Consider the following 21,538-nt stretch of genomic DNA (forward strand, 5'->3'; position numbering starts at 1 on the left):
ATTTCATGACGTCAGCCGACACAGAAACATGACGTCACCTGATCCACACATCCACAGACAGACAACTTATTTTTATATATATAGATTTTTTTATTAGTATTTAGTTTTTTTTGTAGTTTTTGCCTTTTTTTAGTTTTTTCAGTTTCTTTTTTAGTTTTTAGTTTTTTACCTTTTTTAGCCTAACCAGGATTTGAACCTGGGACCTTCATTCTCCGTTCTGACACCCTCTCTCACCGAGTGACTACTCCAGCATGTTCATTTTGGTGTTTTAAATGGTATATTATTAACCAAATTAATGTGTTTTACAATATACTAAGCATCGTCATAACAAAAATGACGACAACTAATTTCATGACGTCAGCCGACACAGAAACATGACGTCACCTGATCCACAGATCCACAGACAGACAACTTATTTTTATATATATAGATATAATAAACTATACCTAAAAATGACGAAAATACAATACTTTAGCTACAAATGCAACAGAGAATAATAGAAAGCTGGCCTCCCAGTATGCACTAGATTAAATGGTTTCTAAACCTAACCTAACCGAACTACCAACTAAATTATTTAATTAAATTATGTCTAGCCTACATCGTAGTTTTCTTCGAATTTTTCACAGCTGTCGTCACTTCTTCGATGGTGGGAGGGGGGTTAGCACCCATTTCAATTAGTAAGAAAAGTTAGATCGACTATGGTCCATAGTCAGATCGACTATTGGTTAGGCGCAACTAGATAACTTGGCTTTAATGAGTATACAACATGTAGAATTAGAAACAATAAATTCGGACAAGATTTTCTCATAATTTGGTCTTCAAATCTTGGAAAACGGGGGTCAGGGGGCACTAATCAAAATTTTGCACCGGGCGCGGGAGAGGCCAGAACGGCCATCGAATCCAAGTGACAGTTATGTGATTAACAAAAATGGAAAAGGGCATTGCGGTTTTCCAATACAATACAATTCAGTTAATATCTCTACCGGGTGATGACGAGCCAAAGTATCCCCGTCTTCAAGATCCTTAATTGGACGAATAGAACAATAAACTTAGATAATTTTGAGCTGAGGTTGCCTTTTCTTTAACATTAGTTCAGTTGGAGGTTTCTATAGTCTAAACAAATCTTCTATATATATGAAAATAAGTTGTTTGTGTACTGACGTCATGTTTGTCGACTGTCGACCGACGTCATCTTTGTTTGTCGACAGACGTCATGTTTGTCGACTGAAGTCAATATAAGGATTGAGCATTATGCCGTCATGAAGTTGTTTGTCGACTGACGAAATTACAGACCGGGACACCGGGACACAAATGACGACCGGGACACTTGGACACAGGGAATATAAATGACGACCGGGACACTCAAAGAGAAATTACAGACCGGGACACCGGGACACAAATGACGACCGGGACACAGGGAATGTTCGATTAGCAATCACCATCAACAAAGCTCAAGGGCGATCATTAGAATAATGAGGTAAAGATCTGAATGCGGATTGTTTTTCCCATGGACAATTATATGTTGCATGTTCAAGAGCTGGTAAACCTGACAATCTATTTATATGCACAGACAATTGGACAGCGAAGAATGTTGTATATTCGCATGTTTTACGTAGTTAAAATATATATATATATATATATATATATATATATATATATATATATATATATATATATATATATATATATATATATATATATATATAAAAATAAGTTGTCTGTCTGTGTGTCTGTCTGTCTGTCAGGTGACGTCATGTTTCTGTGTCGACTGACGTCATGAAGTTAGTTGTCGTCATTTTTGCTATGACGGTGACGTCATTAAAGATATTTAAGACATATATGTTCACGTAGAAATCTATTAATGTTTAAGTTTAAAATGACTGATGAACTTACAATGGCAAAAGCCGATGAAGATGCTCAAAGAGTCTATGCCAAAAAACTTGCTGCTGATAGAGAAAGTCAGAAAAGAAAGCGTGCCGAGGAATCAGAAGAACAGCAAGGAAACAGCTACTTCGGCTTGAATACATTTGTTTTGAGCAGCTTCCTCGGGTGTTGCCATTGTAGGTTCTTCAGTCATTTTACAATTAGAAATTTCTCTTTCAACGGTCTTCTTAAAATTAAAAATTTGTCTTTGAATGATATTCTTAAATACCTGTGTCCTGGTCGTCATTTATATTCCCTGTGTCCTGGTCGTTATTTGTGTCCCGGCATCCCAGTCTGTAATTTCTCTTTGAATGTCCCGGTCGTCATTTATATTCCCTCTGTCCCGGTCGTCAATTGTGTCCCGGTCTGTAATTTCTCTTTGAGTGTCTTTTCTTTTTAGTATTTTTTAGTTTTTTACATTTTTTCTTTTTTCAGTTTTCTTTTTCTTCTTTATTTTTCAGCTTCACTATGAAATACATATCGCCGAACCTTTGTTTTTTAACTAAAATCTGGTAGGCATTGATGACCTTATCCAAGACAAAATCCCAAACCCAATCATCATCACTATCATTTTCAGTTTTGATATGTTTTGACTCTCGCTGTCCAGGTGGATCTTCATCTAACTGCACGGTTTTGCGTTCTTTAGCCTCAAGCCTGTTTCTTTGCTGTTCTTTTGATTCCTCGGCACGCTTTCTTTTCTGACTTTCTCTATCAGCAGCAAGTTTTTTGGCATAGACTCTTTGAGCATCTTCATCGGCTTTTACGATTGTAAGTTCATCAGTCATTTTAAACTTAAACATTAATAGATTTCTACGTGAACATATGTCTTAAATATCTTTAATGACGTCACCGTCATAGCAAAAATGACGACAACTAACTTCATGACGTCAGTCGACACAGAAACATGACGTCACCTGACAGACAGACACACAGACAGACAACTTATTTTTATATAGATAGAAGATATATATATATATATATATATATATATATATATATATATATATATATATATATATATATATATATATATATATATATATATATATATATATATATATATATATATATAAATAAGTTGTTTGTGGGTTATGTCTGTCTGTCCGCATATGACGTCTGAATTATTTCCATATACCTATTCAAAAACGAAAGTATACAAGCTGATGTAGCTGAGTTGGTAACGCTGTACGTTCCAGGTTCTAGGTTCGAGAGGTTCCACGTTCAAACCTTACAAAAACTACAAAAAAAAAACAAAAAAAAATAAAAAGCTAAAAAAAGTAAAAAAAAGGTAAAAAACTAAAACCTAAAAAAGAAAAAAAACTAAAAACTAATAAAAATAACTAAAAAAAGGTAAAAACTACAAAACAAACCCAAAAACTAAAAAAAACTAAAAAAGGTAAAAAACTAAAAAAAACTAAAAAAAGGAAAAAACTGAAAAATAAAGGAGAAAAAGAAAACTAAAAAAATAAAAATAAAAGGGGGATATATAGGGGGGATATATATAGGGAATGTTTGATTAGCAATCACCATCAACAAAACTCAAGTGCAATCATTAGAATAATGAGGTATAGATCTGAATACGGATTATTGTTCCCATGGACAATTATATGTTGCATGTTCAAGAGTCGGTAAACCTGTAGTGGGACACAGGGACACAACTACAATGGCCCGTAACTAATATGGCACGTAACAACTTACGCTCGCGGGGGGGCTTATATATACCTTCTATATATATAAAAATAAGTTGTCTGTCTGTGTGTCTGTCTGTCAGGTGACGTCATGTTTCTGTGTCGACTGACGTCATGAAGTTAGTTGTCGTCATTTTTGCTATGACGGTGACGTCATTAATGGTATTTAAGACATGCGTTCACGGAAAAATGTTTAATTGTAAAATGACTGAAGAACCTACAATGGCAACAGTCGAGGAAGCTGTTCAAAGAGTCTATGCCAAAAAACTTGCTGCTGATAGAGAAAGTAAGAAAAGAAATCGTGCCGAGGAATCACAAGAACAGCAAGAAAACAGGCTTGCAGCTGATAGAGAAAGTAAGAAAAGAAAGCGTGCCGAGGAATCACAAGAACAGCAAGAAAACAGGCTTGCGGCTAAAGAACGCAAAACCGCGCAGTTAGATGAAAATCCACCTGGAAAGCGAGAGTCAAAACATATCAAAACTGAAAATGATAGCGATGATGATTGGGTTTGGGATTTTGACTTGGATAAGGTCATCAATGCCTACCAGATTTAAGTTAAAAAACAAAGGTTCGGCGATATGTACTTCATAGTGACGCTGAAAAATAAAGAAGAAAAAAAAACTGAAAAAATGTAAAAAACTAAAAAAAAACTAAAAAGAAAAAACACTCAAAGATAAATTACAGACCGGGACACAAATGACGACCGACACAGAGGGAATATAAATGACGACCAGGAACATCAAAGAAAAATTACAGACTGGGACACCCGGACACAAATCACGACCGGGACACTGGGACAGAGGGAATATAAATGACGACCGGGACACTCAAAGAGAAAATACAAACTGGGACACCAGGACACAAATGACGACCGGGACACAGGGAATATAAATGCTATTTATATGCACAAAATGTTGTACATTCGCATGTTTTACGTAGTTAAAAATATATATTTATATCTATCTCTATTCACAGGTGGGACACAGGGACACAGCTACAATGGCGCGTAACTAATATGGCGCGTAACGACTTACGTGCGCGGGGGGGCTTGGGGGGCGCGAAGCGCCCCACCAACTAGGTGTTGGGGTGGCGCGAAGCGCCACCCCTACAGCTAGTATATATATATATATATATATATATATATATATATATATATATATATATATATATATATATATATATATATCTGTGTATATTCGCAGGTGGGACACAGGGACACAACTACAATGGCGCGTAACTAGTATGGCGTGTAACGGCTTACGTGCAGGGGGGGGCACGAAGCACCCCCGCCAACTAGGTGTTGGGGTGGCGCGAAGCGTCACCCCAACAGCTAGTCATCTAATATATTATGCTAGCTGTTGGGGTGGCGCAAAGCACCACCCCAAAACACCTAGTTGGTGGGGGCGCTTTGCCCCCCCCCAAGCTCCCCCACGCGCGTAAGTCGTTACGCGCCATATTAGTTACGCACCATTGTAGTTGTGTCCCTGTGTCCCACCTGTGAATATAGATAGATATATATATATATATATGTATATATATATATATATATATATATATATATATATATATATATATATATGTTTTTAACTACGTAAAACTTGCGAATATACAACATTCTTTGCTGTCCCATTGTCTGTGCATATAAATAGATTGTCCGGTTTACCGACTCTTGAACATGCAACATATAATGGTCAATGGGAAAACAATCCGTATTCAGATCTATACCTCATGATTCTAATGATTGCCCTTGAGCTTTGTTGATGGTGATTGCTAATCGACCATTCCCTGAGTCGCCATCGTCATTTATATATCCCCCTGTGCACCCCGGCGTCCCCTTTGTAGTTATGTCCCTGTGTCCCGGTCGTCATTTATATTCCCTGTGTCCCGGTCGTCATTTGTGTCCCGGTGTCCCAGTCTCTGATTTCTCTTTGAGTGTCCCGGGCGTCATTTATATTCCTTGTGTCCCGGTGTCCCGGTCGTCATTTATATCCCCCTGTGCCCCCCGGCGTCCCTGTTGTAGTTGTGTCATTTATATTCCCTGTGTCCCGGTCGTCATCACGGTATACATTCGTTTTTGAATTGGTATATGATGAAATAAATTTTTAATTTTTTCCCTTTTTTTCCTTTTAGTTTTTTTTTATTGGTTTTGACCTTTTTTTAGGTTTTTTAGTTTTTTTCTTTTTTCTTTTTGGTTTTTTTTGAAGTTTTTATCTTTTTAGTTTTTTTATTTTTATTTTTATTTTTTTAGTTTTCTTTTTCTCCTTTATTTTTCAGTTTTTTTCCTTTTTTTAGTTTTTTTTTCTTTTTAGTTCTTTTAGTTTTTACCTTTTTTAGTTTTTTTTTAGTTTTTTAGATGAAAATTTTTTTAGTTTTATTCCTTTTTTTCTTTTCAGTTTTTTATTGATTTTTACCTTTTTTTTAGCTTTTTTAGTTTTTTTTCGTTTTTTCTTTTTACTTTTTTTTAGTTTTTATCTTTTTTATTTTTTTTTTATTTTTATTCTTAATTTTTTTTTTATTAGTTTTTAGTTTTTTTTGTAGTTTTTGCCTTTTTTAGTTTTTTCAGTTTTTTTTTTAGTTTTTAGATTTTTACCTTTTTTAGCCTAACCAGGATTTGAACCTGGGACCTTCATTCTCCGTTCTGACACCCTCTCTCACCGAGTGACTACTCCAGCATGTTCATTTTGGTGTTTTAAATGGTATATTATTATCTTGCTGCTGATAGAGAAAGTCAGAAAAGAAAGCGTGCCGAGGAACTATCAGCAGCAAGTTTTTTGGCATAGACTCTTTGAGCATCTTCATCAGTCATTGTAAACTTAAACATTAATAGATTTCTACGTGAACATATGTCTTATATAACTTGAATGACGTCACCGTCAAAGCAAAAATGACGACAACTAATTTCATGACGTCAGCCGACACAGAAACATGACGTCACCTGACAACTAATTTCATGACGTCAGCCGACACAGAAACATGACGTCACCTGATCCACAGATCCACAGACAGACAACTTATTTTTATATATATAGATATATATATATATGTTTTTAACTACGTAAAACTTGCGAATATACAACATTCTTCGCTGTCCCATTGTCTGTTCATATAAATAGATTGTCAGGTTTACCGACTCTTGAACATGCAACATATAATTGTCCATGGGAAAAACAATCCGTATTCAGATCTATGTCTCATTATTCCAATGATTGCCCTTGAGCTTTGTTGATGGTGATTGCTAATCGAATATTCCCTGTGTCCCCGTCGTCATTTATATATCCCCCTTGTGCCCCCCGGCGTCCCCGTTGTAGTTGTGTCCCTGTGTCCCGGTCGTCATTTATATTCCCTGTGTCCCGATCATTATTTGTGTCCCGGTGTCCCAGTCTGTAATTTATCTTTGAGTGTCCCGGTCGTCATTTATATTCCCTGTGTCCCGGTCGTCATTTGTGTCCCGGTCTGTAATTTCGTCAGTCGACAAACAACTTCATGACGGCATAATGCTCAATCCTTAAAATGACGTCAGTCGACAAACATGACGTCAGTCGACTCGACAAACATGACGTCAGTCGACTCAACAAACATGACGTCAGTCGACAGTCGACAAACATGACGTCAGTACACAAACAAATTATTTTTATATATATAGACAACTACTAGTAGTTATATATATTTGACTAAGGGTTGAATTTCTTCCCTATTTTTTTCAAGATACGGTGTCATTGGTATTACTTTAAGGATGCGCTAGCGTACAGATCTATTTTACAACTCTTGAAAGAGTATCGTTGACATTAACTTAGATCAAAACAAAAATGAAATTCCTTCTTAAATTCTCATGCTTTTTTGTAGTTTCCATTCAAAATTTAGAATTGTTACCAAAACATAATAAACATTTTTGCATTAGACCTGTGAACTTCAATTAATTGACACTGGAAACGAATGTTTCCACGGGAAAACGCAAAAAATGAACTTGACCTAGGTAATTTCCAAAACATTTTCAAGAATTGTATAAAAGCAAAATTATTGCTGTTGTTTCTGCTGTATCTTAGGTTTTTATATGAATTCATTGATAGATGCTTGCTAATTTTGCATATACATATATATATACGTACATATATCAACACTGGTTTGACCTTAATAATAAAAAACTTCTAAATGCAACTTTTTGAACTTTTCACAGTAACCTCAATTTTTGTGCTAGCGGTGTCGTTTTATAACCAAAACAAACAAATACAAAAACTAGGCAAACTGATGAAAAAAATAAGACGATCTAAATTCGATGATAAAATAACAAACAAAGAAAGAAATCCCTCCAATAGCTCAAACAAGAAACCAAAACACCGAATTCAGGCAAATGACTCCACCCATTCAAGCGATTCAATAGAAACGCCGCATTCACACAAGACGACGGTGCCAAAAGCACCCCCTCCTATGCCAAAGAACGAAAGTCCAAAAAAAAGTGAAAACCTAGGAAAAATTAAACCTACAAGGGATCAACAAAAACAACCTCCAGTAACTAGTTCTTTTATAGATGAACTTAAACAATCAATGTCGGAGACTTCTGAAGGAAGTGATGGCCATAAGACTATAAGGCCGAGTGACATGATAAAATTTAGAAACAGAAAAAATTTAAAGAGAAATTGAGGAAATCGTTATATGAAAATCAGCCAAAAAACGGCTAAAATATTCCGCTTTGCAGTGTGGAATATCATTAGTTTCTTATGTGAAAACTAAAATGTTTCATGCTGAAAAGTCTTACACCAGAACTTTTGGGCAAGTAAGCTAATTAACAGAAAAAGTCAAACATGGAATTGCTATAAAATAAAAAAGAAATCCTTCGAAAATTATCAAGTCTTCCAAACTTTTTGTGACCAGACAACTAACCAAATCAAGGAGTTGAAATTGGCTGAAGATTTTAAAGACATCCTGAAGCAAATAATCTCCTGCACAGCTCACTGCACGGCTTTCAATTCAGATTTTCAATTCAGAAAATCGGCCAAAATATTCTCAACAGAAATCAATAATAAAAATGGTAATTCGAAACGGCAAAAAACATAAGGATCCCATAGCAGTATTGATTATGTAGATAATGTACAGGATTAGCAGAAGTTCAAGTGATCATGCATAATAATGCTCCTAAACTATGTTTGACCTTATCATGACGCAAAAATATATATTTTTTCGGGCCTTTCGGAATCCCATCATGGAATGGCATCAGACTAATAAAGCCGAGTGACCTTCTAAAAGCTAGAAACAAAAGAAAATAAAAAAGAAATTGAGGAAAGTTTTATCTGAAAATCGGCCAAAAACATATCTAGAAATATTCTCAACAGAAATCTATATATATATATATATATATATATATATATATATATATATATATATATATATATATATATATATATATATATATATATATATATATATATATATATATATATATATATATATATATATATATAAAAATAAGTTGTCTGTCTGTCTGTGGATGGATCAGGTGACGTCACCTGAAAAAACTGGATCAGGTGACGTCAAAACTGAAAAAACTAAAAAAAGGCAAAAACTACAAAAAAAACTAAAAACTAATAAAAAAAATAAAAAAGCTAAAAAACTAAAAAAACTAAAAAAAGGCAAAAACTACAAAAAAAACTAATAAAAAAGCTAAAAAACTAAAAAAACTAAAAAAAGGCAAAAACTACAAAAAAAACTAAAAACTAATAAAAAAAATAAAAAAGCTAAAAAACTAAAAAAACTAAAAAAACTAAAAAAAGGTAAAAAACTAAAAAAAAACTAAAAACTAAAAAAAAACTAAAAAAAAGGAAAAAACTGAAAAATAAGCTAAAATAAAGGTAAAAACTAATAAAAAACTAAAAAAAAACTGAAAAAACTAAAAAAAGGCAAAAACTACAACAAAAAAAATAAAAACTAATAAAAAAAGTAAAAAAGCTAAAAAACTAAAAAAACTAAAAAAACTAAAAAAAGGTAAAAAAATAAAAAAAATAAAAAATAAAAAAAAACTAAAAAAAAGGAAAAAACTGAAAAATAAGCTAAAATAAAGGTAAAAACCAATAAAAAACTAAAAAGAAAAAAAGGAAAAAACTAAAAAAAATTTTCATCTAAAAAACTAAAAAAAACTAAAAAAGGTAAAAACTAAAAGAACTAAAAAAGAAAAAAATAAATGACGAAACTCAAAGAGAAAGCGACCAGGACAAAAGGAATGTTCGATTAGCAATCAACAAAGCACCGGGACACAGGGAGTATAAATGACGACCAGGACATAAGTAAAAAAAAAAAAACTATCTATATATATAAAAATAAGTTGTCTGTGGATCTGTGGATCGTGGATCAGGTGACGTCACCTGAAAAAACTGGATCAGGTGACGTCAAAACTGAAAAAACTAAAAAAAGGCAAAAACTACAAAAAAAACTAAAAACTAATAAAAAAAATAAAAAAGCTAAAAAACTAAAAAAACTAAAAAAAGGCAAAAACTACAAAAAAAACTAAAAACTAATAAAAAAGCTAAAAAACTAAAAAAACTAAAAAAAAAAGGCAAAAACTACAAAAAAAACTAAAAACTAATAAAAAAAAATAAAAAAGCTAAAAAACTAAAAAAACTAAAAAAACTAAAAAAAGGTAAAAAACTAAAAAAACTAAAAACTAAAAAAACTAAAAAAAAGGAAAAAACTGAAAAATAAGCTAAAATAAAGGTAAAAACCAATAAAAAACTAAAAAAAAACTGAAAAAACTAAAAAAAGGCAAAAACTACAAAAAAACTAAAAACTAATAAAAAAAAGTAAAAAAGCTAAAAAACTAAAAAAACTAAAAAAACTAAAAAAACTAAAAAAAGGTAAAAAACTAAAAAAAATAAAAAATAAAAAAAAACTAAAAAAAAAGAAAAAACTGAAAAATAAGCTAACATAAAGGTAAAAACCAATAAAAAACTAAAAAGAAAAAAAGGAAAAAACTAAAAAAAATTTTCATCTAAAAAACTAAAAAAAACTAAAAAAGGTAAAAACTAAAAGAACTAAAAAAGAAAAAAATAAATGACGACACTCAAAGAGAAAGCGACCAGGACAAAAGGAATGTTCGATTAGCAATCAACAAAGCACCGGGACACAGGGAGTATAAATGACGACCAGGACATAAGTAAAAAAAAAAATTAACAGGGGAAACAGGGGGATGTAAATGACGACCGGGACACCGGGACAGGGAATGGTCGATTAGCAATCACCATCAACAAAGCTCAAGGGCAATCATTAGAATCATGAGGTATAGATCTGAATACAGATTGTTTTCCCATGGACCATTATATGTTGCATGTTCAAGAGTCGGTAAACCTGACAATCTATTTATATGCAAAGACAATGGGACAGCAAAGAATGTTGTATATTCGCAAGTTTTACGTAGTTAAAACCATATATATATATATATATATATATATATATATATATATATATATATATATATATATATATATATATATATATATATATATATATATATATATATATATATATATATATATATATATATATATATATATATATATATATATATATATATATATATATATATATATATATATATATATATATATATATATATATATATATATATATATATATATATATATTTATATCTATATTCACAGGTGGGACATAGGGACACAATTACAATGGCGCGTAACTATTATGGCGCGTAACGACTTACGCACGCGGGGGGGCTTGGGGGGGGGGCGCGAAGCGCCCCCACCAACTAGGTGTTGGGGTGGCGCGAAGCGCCACCCCAACAGCTAGTATATATATATATATATATATATATATATATATATATATATATATATATATATATATATATATATATATATATATATATATATATATATATATATAAATATATATATATATATATATCTATATATATAAAAATAAGTTGTCTGTCCGTTACGCTAGATTATATCTTCTATATATATAAAAGAAAACAAACTAGAATGTAAAAACTGGAAATTGCATAAATATTTCGAAATATTTTGACAATAGATAAAAGTAATTCGAAAAAAGAAAAATGGTAAAAAAACTAAAAAAAAACTAAAAAGAAAAAACTAAAAACTAAAAACTAAAAAAGAAAAAAACTAAAAATAGGAAAAGACTGAAAAATAAAAGAGAAAAAGAAAACTAAAAAAATATGAATAAAAATACAAAAAAATAAAAAAGATAAAAACTACAAAAAAACTAAAAAGAAAAAACGAAAAAAAACTAAAAAAGCTAAAAAAATAAAAGAAGCAAAAATCTAAAGAAGGTAAAAACTACAAAAAAAAAAGAAAACAAAATAAAAAAATCTAAAAAAGCTTAAAAACTAAAAAAAAACTAAAAAAAAGGAAAAAACCATAAAATAAACTAAAAACTAATAAAAAAAAAATAAAAAAAGCTAAAAAACTAAAAAAACTAAAAAAAACTAAAAAAGGTAAAAACTAAAAGAACTAAAAAAGAAAAAAAACTAAAAAAAGGAAAAAACTGAAAAATAAAGGAGAAAAAGAAAACTAAAAAAATATAAATAAAAATAAAAAAACTAAAAAGATAAAAACTTCAAAAAAAACTAAAAAGAAAAAAGAAAAAAACTAAAAAACCTAAAAAAAGGTAAAAACCAATAAAAAAAAACTAAAAACAAAAAAAGGGAAAAAATGGGACACAACTACAACGGGGACGCCGGGGGGCACAGGGGGATATAAATGACGACCGAGACACCGGGACACATGGAATATAAATGACGCCCGGGACACTCAAAGAGAAATCACAGACTGGGACACCGGGACACAAATGACGACCGGGACACAGGGACAAAACTACAAAGGGGATGCCGGGGGGCACAAGGGGATATATAAATGACGATGGCGACACAGGGAATGGTAGATTAGCAATCACCATCAACAAAGCTCAAGGGCAATCATTAGAATCATGAGGTATAGATCTGAATACGGATTGTTTTCCCATGGACCATTATATGTTGCATTTTCAAGAGTCGGTAAACAATCTATTTATATGCACAGACAATGGGACAGCAAAGAATGTTGTATATTCGCAAGTTTTACGTAGTTAAAAACATATATATATATATATATATATATATCTATATTCACAGGTGGGACATAGGGACACAACTACAATGGCGCGTAACTAATATGGCGCGTAACGACTTACGCGCGCGGGGGGGCTTGGGGGGGGGGGGGCGCGAAGCGCCCCCACCAACTAGGTGTTGGGGTGGCGCGAAGCGCCACCCCAACAGCTAGTATATATATAAATATCAATGATAAAAACGGCAATTCGAAACGGCAAAAAAAAAACGAGATAAAAAGGAAAAAAACATAAGGATCCCTTCGTAGTATTGGTTATGTGGATTATGTACAGGATTAGCAGAAGTTCAAGTGATCATGCATAATAGTGCTCATAAAGCATGTTTATAACCTTTTCCTAATTACAAAAAATTATATTAGCCCAAATAAAGAGTACAGTCCTTAACATACTAAGAACGGCCGATGCAATCCAGTATATACTATCAGAGATGGCGAGGGAAAACTATAGAAATCGGGGGCACTTGATTCATTTATAAATACATGCCTCGGGCTTTCAGTAATTGGGATGATTCTTAGTCTACTATTTTGTACAGAAAATCTTCAAAACTTCTATGGAAATCTAGCTTGTAGCCAATTTTTTTTTTTGTAGTCGAAGTTGTTGGATTTTTCTATCAGACACGGTGTCATCGATATTTATTACAGATAGAGTTGCTAGATCAGACGTATTTTTCAAATAATATTACCCACGGGAAAAAGTCTATCGCTCTTACTTAATAAATTGAGAGGAGTAGTCAATCCGGACTTGTCCCAGTTAAAGATAGGAGTGGGGCCACAATCAGTGATAAGGAAAGAGTTGAAGAGAGATGGGCGGAACATTTTGAGAATATACTAAACTGAGATACGGTTGCAGGAAAAGATTTAGAGAAAAATGAACAAGTTTGTGATATTTTGGATGTGAATGAAGATTTGTTTTGTGAGGAAGAATTAGCGATAGTACTAAAAGGGTTAAAAAATAATAAGGCTCCAGGTGCTCTTAGTGTGGTAAATAAGTTTCCTATATATGGTGGCTTTGAGGTTAGAAATAATTTACTTAAGATTATGAACAAGATTTTTGAAAAAGGTGAAGTACCTAACGATTTTAGGAAAACCTTAGTTAAACCGCTTTATAAGAAAGGTGATAAGAGTGAGTCTCGTAATTATCGAGGCATTAGTCTGGTCTCTGTAGGTAGCAAATTATTTGGTAATATGATACTTTTTAGACTGAGAGATGCTATAAACAAAGTTAAAGTTAAAGGTTTTAGAAAAGGTAGAGGATGTGTCGACCAAATTTTCACTCTTAGGTTAATAATTGAGAAGTGCCTTAGTTGTCAAACACCTTTGGTTCTCAGTTTTATAGATTATGAGCAAGCGTTTGATTCTGTTGATAGAAGAGCTTTATATACCAGACAAATACATTAAAGTGATTAGTGCTATGTACGAGAATAACACTGCTGCGGTTAAGGTAGGAAATGAGGTTAGGAGCTGAGTTTGTACTAAGTTAGGAGTTAAGCAGGGTTGTGTTCTATCCCCCTTTATATGGATCATTTTGATGGACTTTGTCTTAAGAAGCACAGGAAGGCAATGGGAGACCACAGAATAAATTGGGAAGGAAAAAGTCTCCTGGACTTAGATTATGCTGATGATTTAAGCATCCTAGATGAAAATGTGAGCAAAATGAATGAGCTTTTAGAGGTTTTGCAAGTTCAGGGAGCTAGGAAATGTTTGAAAATTAATGTTAAAAAGACTAGGTCACTAAGGCTGAAGATGAAAAGGTGATCAGGTGATCTCGAAAAGATTGATCAGGTGGGCAGCTTCACTTACCTTGGTAGTATTATTAGTAAAGATGGTGGGAGAAGTGAAGACATTAATAGTATTATCCAAGGCTCAAGATGTTTTTTCACAGTTAAAAACAAGTTTGGAAGAATAGAAGATATATCTGCAAACCAAGATTAGAATATTGGAAGGTACAGTGATGACAGTGGTCAAATATAGTTGTGAAGCATGGGCGCTCCAAAAAGCAGATGAAGATTTAGTAGATGTTTTCCAGAGAAATTGCCTACGGACTGCTCTGGGTACCTGGTTGACTGACCGTATTTCAAACAGTGGGCTGTACGAAAAATGTGGTTCAATCCCACTTTCTAGGACTATAATGAAGGAAAGGTTGAGATGGCTAGGGCTTAAGTTTTGCGGATGATGGAAGACAGATTGCCGAAGATTGTCCTTTTCGGCCAACCGTCTAGGGTTAAACAGAAAGCGGGTCGTCCTCGTCTGGGGTGGGAGGATGTCATAAAGAAATTTTTAAAGGAAATGGGAACTTCTTGGGAGGATGTAAAGAAGAAGGATTTGAATAGATTGGGATGGAGAAGAAGCGTGCGTCGCTGTGTTGACCTAAGGCCGTTTGGTGCTGCGGTGAGTTTTTAGTAGTAGTAGCCGTAGCTCTTCCTTAGTTGGAATAGTAAAAGACGAACCACAAGGAATCAGGCACAAAGGTCAGTCAAATATTGAACCATATCCCAGAGAAGCAAATTCTCAAGAGATAATTATTCCATTATCTTGTCAAAAGATAAGTGATAAAAGACCTATCATTTTCAACCATTGTAAGTTAATTTACAATAAATCTTTTGCCCTCAATTTACTTGACAAGACACATTTTCATCAAAGAGCACTGCACACCAAAAAAGTCCTCGGTTTTTCTTAGATGAAATATTTAAAGACGAACCGCGGGCAATCAGGAAGTGAAGAGAGTGAAATATTTCAGAACATACAGCAACTTTTCAAAAGATACTCGCGTTACATTATCTTGCCAAAAGATATTTGTGTTGCATTATCAAGCACATGATGATTTATTTTAATATTTTAGTTCCAATGAGCTAAAATTTATTTTCTTTAAATTTATTAACTACCTAGTTGGTGGGGGCGCTTCCCGCCGCCCCAAGACCCCCACGCGCATAAGTCGTTACGGGCCATATTAGTTACGCGCCATTGCAGTTGTGTCACTGTGTCCCACCTGTGAATATATATATATATATATATATATATATATATATATATATATATATATATATATATATATATATATATATATATATATATATATATATACTAGCTGTTGGGTTGGCGCTTCGCGCTACCCAAACACCTAGTTGGTGGGGGCGCTTCCCAAACGTCGATACGCGCCATATTAGTTACGCGCCATTGTAGTTGTGTCCCTGTGTCCCACCTGTGAATATAGATATATATATATATATATATATATATATATATATATATATATATATATATATATATATATATATATATATATATATATATATATATATATATATATATTTAACTACGTAAAACTTGCGAATATACATTATTCTTTGCTGTCCCATTGTCTGTCCATATAAATAGATTGGCAGGTCTACCAACTCTTGAATATGCAACATAATAACTGTCCATGGGAAAATAATCCGGATTCAGATCTATACCGCATTTTTCTAACGATTGCCCTTGAGCTTTGTTGATGGTGATTGTTAGTCGAATATTCCCTGTGTCCACGTCTCCATTTATATATCCCCCTGTGCCCCCGGCGTCCCCGTTGTAGGTGTGTCCCTGTGTCCTGGTTTTCATTTATATTTCCTGTGTCCCGGTATCCCAGTCTGTAATTTCTCTTTGAGTGTCCCGGTCGTCATTTATAGTCCCTCTGTCCCGGTGTCCCAGTTGTCATTTGTGTCCCGGTGTTCCGGTCTGCAATTTCTCTTTAAGTGTCCCGGTCGTCATTAATATTCCCTGTGTCCCGGTCGTCATTTGTGTCCCGGTGTCCCGGTCTGTAGTGTCATCTTATAATGACATCATATACAAAGCCTTATATACTTATAATGACGTCAAATGCAAACCCACAAACAAACTAACATGCATATATACAACTGATATATATATATATATATATATATATATATATATAAAAACGAAAAAAAACTAAAAAAGCTAAAAAAAAGGGTAAAAACCAATAAAAAAACTAAAAAGAAAAAAAGGAAAAAAAACTAAAAAAAATTTTCATCACATAATATGACGTCTGAATTATTTCATCATATACCAATTCAAAAACGAATGTATTTTGCGCGTAACTAATATGGCGCGTAACGACTTATACGCGCGGGAGGGCTTGGGGGGGGGGGGGCGCGAAGCGCCCCCACCAACTAGGTGTTGGGGTGGCGCGAAGCGCCACCCCAACAGCTAGTATATATATATATATATATATATATATATATATATATATATATATATATATATATATATATATATATATATATATATATATATATATATAGTTTCTTTTTTAGTTTTTTCTTTTCTTAGTTTTTTTTTCTTTTTTAGTTTTTCTTTTTTTTTACTTTCTTCTTTTTATTCATTTGTTTTCTTCAATTTGTCAATGTTCATTCTAACATTGACACTTGGAAAAATCTTTACGTGCCAAGCATGCTAAAGCTCAACAATTTATAATAAACCTCAAACTTTTGGGTATCTGTTTTAAGGTTTTTGAATTACTTTAATCTATTGTCAAAATGCATTGAAATATTTGTGCAATTCCCAGTTTTTTTTTAGTTTTTTCTTTTTTTAGTTTTTAGCTTTTTAATAGTTTTTTTTCTTTTTAGTTTTTTACCTTTTTTTATTTTTTATTTTTTTTAGGTTTTTTCTTTTTAGGTTTTTTTCTTTTTTTTATTTTTTCTATTTTTTAGTTTTTTTCTTTTATTAGTTTTTTTTTCTTTCTAGTCTTTTTTTGTTTTTTACATTTTTTCTTTTTTCAGTTTTATTTTTTCAGTTGGTGACATTCTATCTTTTTCAATGTTTTTCAATTTGTCAATCTTCATTCTAACATTGAGAGTTGGAAAAAACTTCACGTGCCAAGTATGCTAAAGCTCAACAATTCATAATAAACCTCAAAATTTAAGTATCTGTTTTAAGGTTTTCGAATTACTTTAATCTATTGTCAAAATATTTTGAAATATTTATGCAATTCCCAGTTTTTACATTTTTAGTTTCAGTTTTCTTTTTCTTCTTTATTTCACAGACGTAAATACATATCGCCGAAGCTTTGTTTTTTTTAACTAAAATCTGGTAGGCATTGATGACCTTACCCAAGTCAAAATCCAAACCCAATCATCATCGCTATCATTTTCAGTTTTGATACGTTTTGACTCTCGCTGTCCAGGTGGATTCTTCATCTAACAGCGCGGTTTTGCGTTCTTTAGCCGTAAGCCTTTTGGCATTAACTCTTTGAGCAGCTTCCTCGGCTGTTTCTTCTGCCATTGTAGGATTTGGTAACATTCTATCTTTTTCAATGTTTTTCAATTTGTCAATGTTCATTCTAACATTGACAGTTGGAAAATCTTCACGTGCCAAGCATGCTAAAGCTCAACAATTTATAATAAACCTCAAAATTTGAAGTATCTGTTATAAGGTTTTCGAATTACTTTAATCTATTGTCAAAATATATTGAAATATTTATGCAATTCCCAGTTTTTACATTTTTAGTTCCAGTTTTCTTTTTCTTCTTTATTTTTCAGACGTAAATACATATCGCCGAACCCTTTGTTTTTATAACTAAAATCTGGTAGGCATTGATGACCTTATCCAAGTCAAAATCCCAAACCCAATCATCATCGCTATCATTTTCAGTTTTGATACGTTTTGACTCTCGCTGTCCAGGTTGATCTTCATCTAACTGCACGGTTTTGCGTTCTTTAGCCGCAAGCCTTTTGGCATTAACTCTTTGAGCAGCTTCCTCGGCTGTTTCTTCTGCCATTGTAGGATTTGGTAACATTCTATCTTTTTCAATGTTTTTCAATTTGTCAATGTTCATTCTAACATTGACAGTTTGAGAAATCTCCACGTGCCAAGCTTGCTAAAGCTCAACAATTTATAGTAAACCTCAAATTTTAAGTATCTTTTTTAAGGTTTTCAAATTAGATTAATCTATTGTCAAAATATTTCGAAATATTTATGTAATTCCCAGTTTTTCCATTTAATCCCTCAACACAAAAATTCATACAACTTATTTTTATATATATAGAAGATATAATCTGGCGTAACAGACAAAGTGTAACAGACATAACCGACAAACAACTTATTTATATATATATATATATATATATATATATATATATATATATATATATATATATATATATATATATATATATATGTTTTAACTACGTAAAACTAGCGAATATACAACATTCTTCGCTGTCCCATTGTCTGTGCATATAAATAGAATGTCAGGTTTACCAACTCTTGAACATGCAACGTATAATGTCCATGGGAAAACAATCCGTATTCAGATCTATACCGCATTTTTCTTATGATTGCCCTTGAGCTTTGTTGATAGTGATTGCTAATCAAATATTCCCTGTGTCCCCGTCGTCATTTATATATCCCCCCTGTGCCCTTCCGGCGCCCCCGTCGTAGTTGTGTCCCGGTGTCCCGGTCGTCATTTATATTCCCTGTATCCCAGTGTCCCGGTCGTCATTTGTGTCCCGGTGTCCCAGTCTGTAACGTCATAAAATCTTCAATAGCTTTGGTGGTGCAACCAGTTAAGGAGGTTTAACATTTTCAGGATTTAAAATAAGAGCTCTGAGTCACGATGTCTTTCTAAATATCAAAATTCATTAAGATCCGATCACCCACTCGTAAGTAATAAATAACTTATATTTTCCAATTTTTCCTCTCCCTTTAGCCCCCCCCCCCCCCACCCCAGATGGTCGAATCTGGGAAAACGACTTTATCAAGTCAATTTGTTCAGCTCCCTGACACGCCTGCCAATTTTCATCGTCCTAGCACGTCTAGAAGCACCAAACTCGCCAAATCACTGAACCCCCCAACCCCCCCAAAGAGAGCGAATCCGGTACGGTTACGTCAATCATGTATCAAGTACATTTGCTTATTCTATCCATCAAGCTTCATCCCGATTCCTCCACTCCAAGTGTTTTCCAAGATTTCCCCCTCCAACTTCCCCCAATGTCAAAAGACATTTGAAGCCTGAATATACTTTATTTAATAGAGAAGTGGAGGGGCTGTTTTCAACAAGTTCAACAAGAAAAAAAATTAATCATCGATTTTGAAAATACTTACAGGGATTTTTGTCCTTTTCATATGTAAATAGACTGGACTTCCTGATTTCTGATAATGGAGATCCAGCATATCCTTCGAAACACCAATGAAATTAGCCATATCAACAAAGAGACCCTCTTTTGATTCCTACGATAAAACAAAAGAAATATGTAGGCTATGCAAAAGATGGCCTGAAAATTCAAATGTCCTAAATTAGAATTTCAAAGATTAAATTTTTAGTTTAGAATTTCCAATCAATTTTCACTCCACTTATTCACCAGCTAGTTGACTGTTCACTCAATGATTTATTTCAAAGGAAAAATCCAATGACCCAAATTGTGTTTCTTAGACTTAGTAACAAACTCGCTTATGACTCACAAAGAAACATTCCTTGGTACTAAATTAAAGTACAAATTAAAATAGAAACTTATACGACCATATACATCATTAAGAATTTGTTTTAGGAAAACCCAGAACTCAAATTTAAACACAAAAGACGCTTGGTGGGGCAATGCAATTTTAAAAATCAGTTGGAACCATGTTTAAAAATGAAGAACGCGTGCGAAAACTTAGCAGAAAATAGACAAGAAAATACATCGTCATACAGATCTAGAAAATATAACTTTCCTAATTGTTATAAAAAACGAAATACTGCCGTTAATTGGATGTGAACTGGATAGTAAAAAAAAACAGAGATTGAATGATTAAAGTTGTTTAAGAACATAATCTTAACATCTTATTACGAAATAAGACACTGAAGACGAATGTATGTATTGAACAGTTATAAATCTAAGGTAAGCATTAATATGTTTTTTATTAAAATTCTTAATGATTTAAATGCTTTAAATTATCAGTTAGTTAACATACCTATAGGAACATTTTTTTTCAGAGAGACCAATTAAGCTACCCTTCTTTTATTTATCCCTTTAGTTGACTATTGACACGTCAACAGAATTTTTTTTCCAAATTGAAAAATGTAACTTTCCTATCTTGATTTTAACATATTCCCACTAGCCTCAATTTGATAAATTACAAATGACTGTAGCAATCTATCAATTTCTGAAATTTTCGACTATAAGATGCAGGTAGTAAATTGGGCAGTAGACTACAATCAGTTGGGTTTTTTTTTTGTGTGTGTGTTCATAGGGAAAATTTAACTTGTTTCTTTTCACAATTAAATAAAAAAATCAAGTTTTTTTTAACTGAAAGTAAGGAGCGAAATTAAAACTTAAAACGAACAGAAATTAATCCGTATATGAAAGGGGCTGTTCCCTCCTCGACGCCCCACTCTTTACGCTAAAGTTTTCTACTGTTTTAAAACGTAGAGTTGAGAGAAGAGTCAATGTTCTAAAAAGTAGAGCTGAGAGAAAGGGTCAAACTTTAGCGTAAAGAGCGGGGCGCTGAGGAGGGAACAGCCACTTTCATATATGGAGTAATTTCAATTCGTTTTAAGTTTTAATGTCACTCCTTACTTTCAATTAAGGAAAACTTGCTTCTTTTATTTAATATCTGAATGTTTTGGTTTTTGCTCTTCGCATATGAATAATTAAAACTAAATTTGCATATTAATCTCTTTTCTGGCTACATGACTTTTTCATAATTTTGATCGGACGATTTTGAAAAAAAGGGGCGGAAGAGGAAGCCTAGTTGCCCTCTAATTTTTTTATTACTTAAAAAGACAACTAGAAGTTTTAATTTTTACAAATGTTTTTATTAGTAAAAAATAT

General features: G+C 32.8%; 1 protein-coding gene across 1 annotated transcript in view; it reads right to left on the reverse strand.

Annotated features, from left to right (window-relative positions):
- LOC136030542 (ubiquitin carboxyl-terminal hydrolase 5-like) overlaps positions 1-21,538 on the reverse strand; it is a 133,418-nt gene that overhangs the window by 98,849 nt on the left and 13,031 nt on the right. The window contains exon 2 of the mRNA XM_065709592.1: positions 19,833-19,958. Within this exon, the coding sequence (XP_065565664.1) occupies positions 19,833-19,958 (126 nt within the window). The remainder of the gene's footprint in view (positions 1-19,832; positions 19,959-21,538) is intronic.

The sequence above is a fragment of the Artemia franciscana genome, chromosome 8 (assembly GCF_032884065.1).
Source record: "Artemia franciscana chromosome 8, ASM3288406v1, whole genome shotgun sequence".
Taxonomy (NCBI): domain Eukaryota; kingdom Metazoa; phylum Arthropoda; class Branchiopoda; order Anostraca; family Artemiidae; genus Artemia; species Artemia franciscana.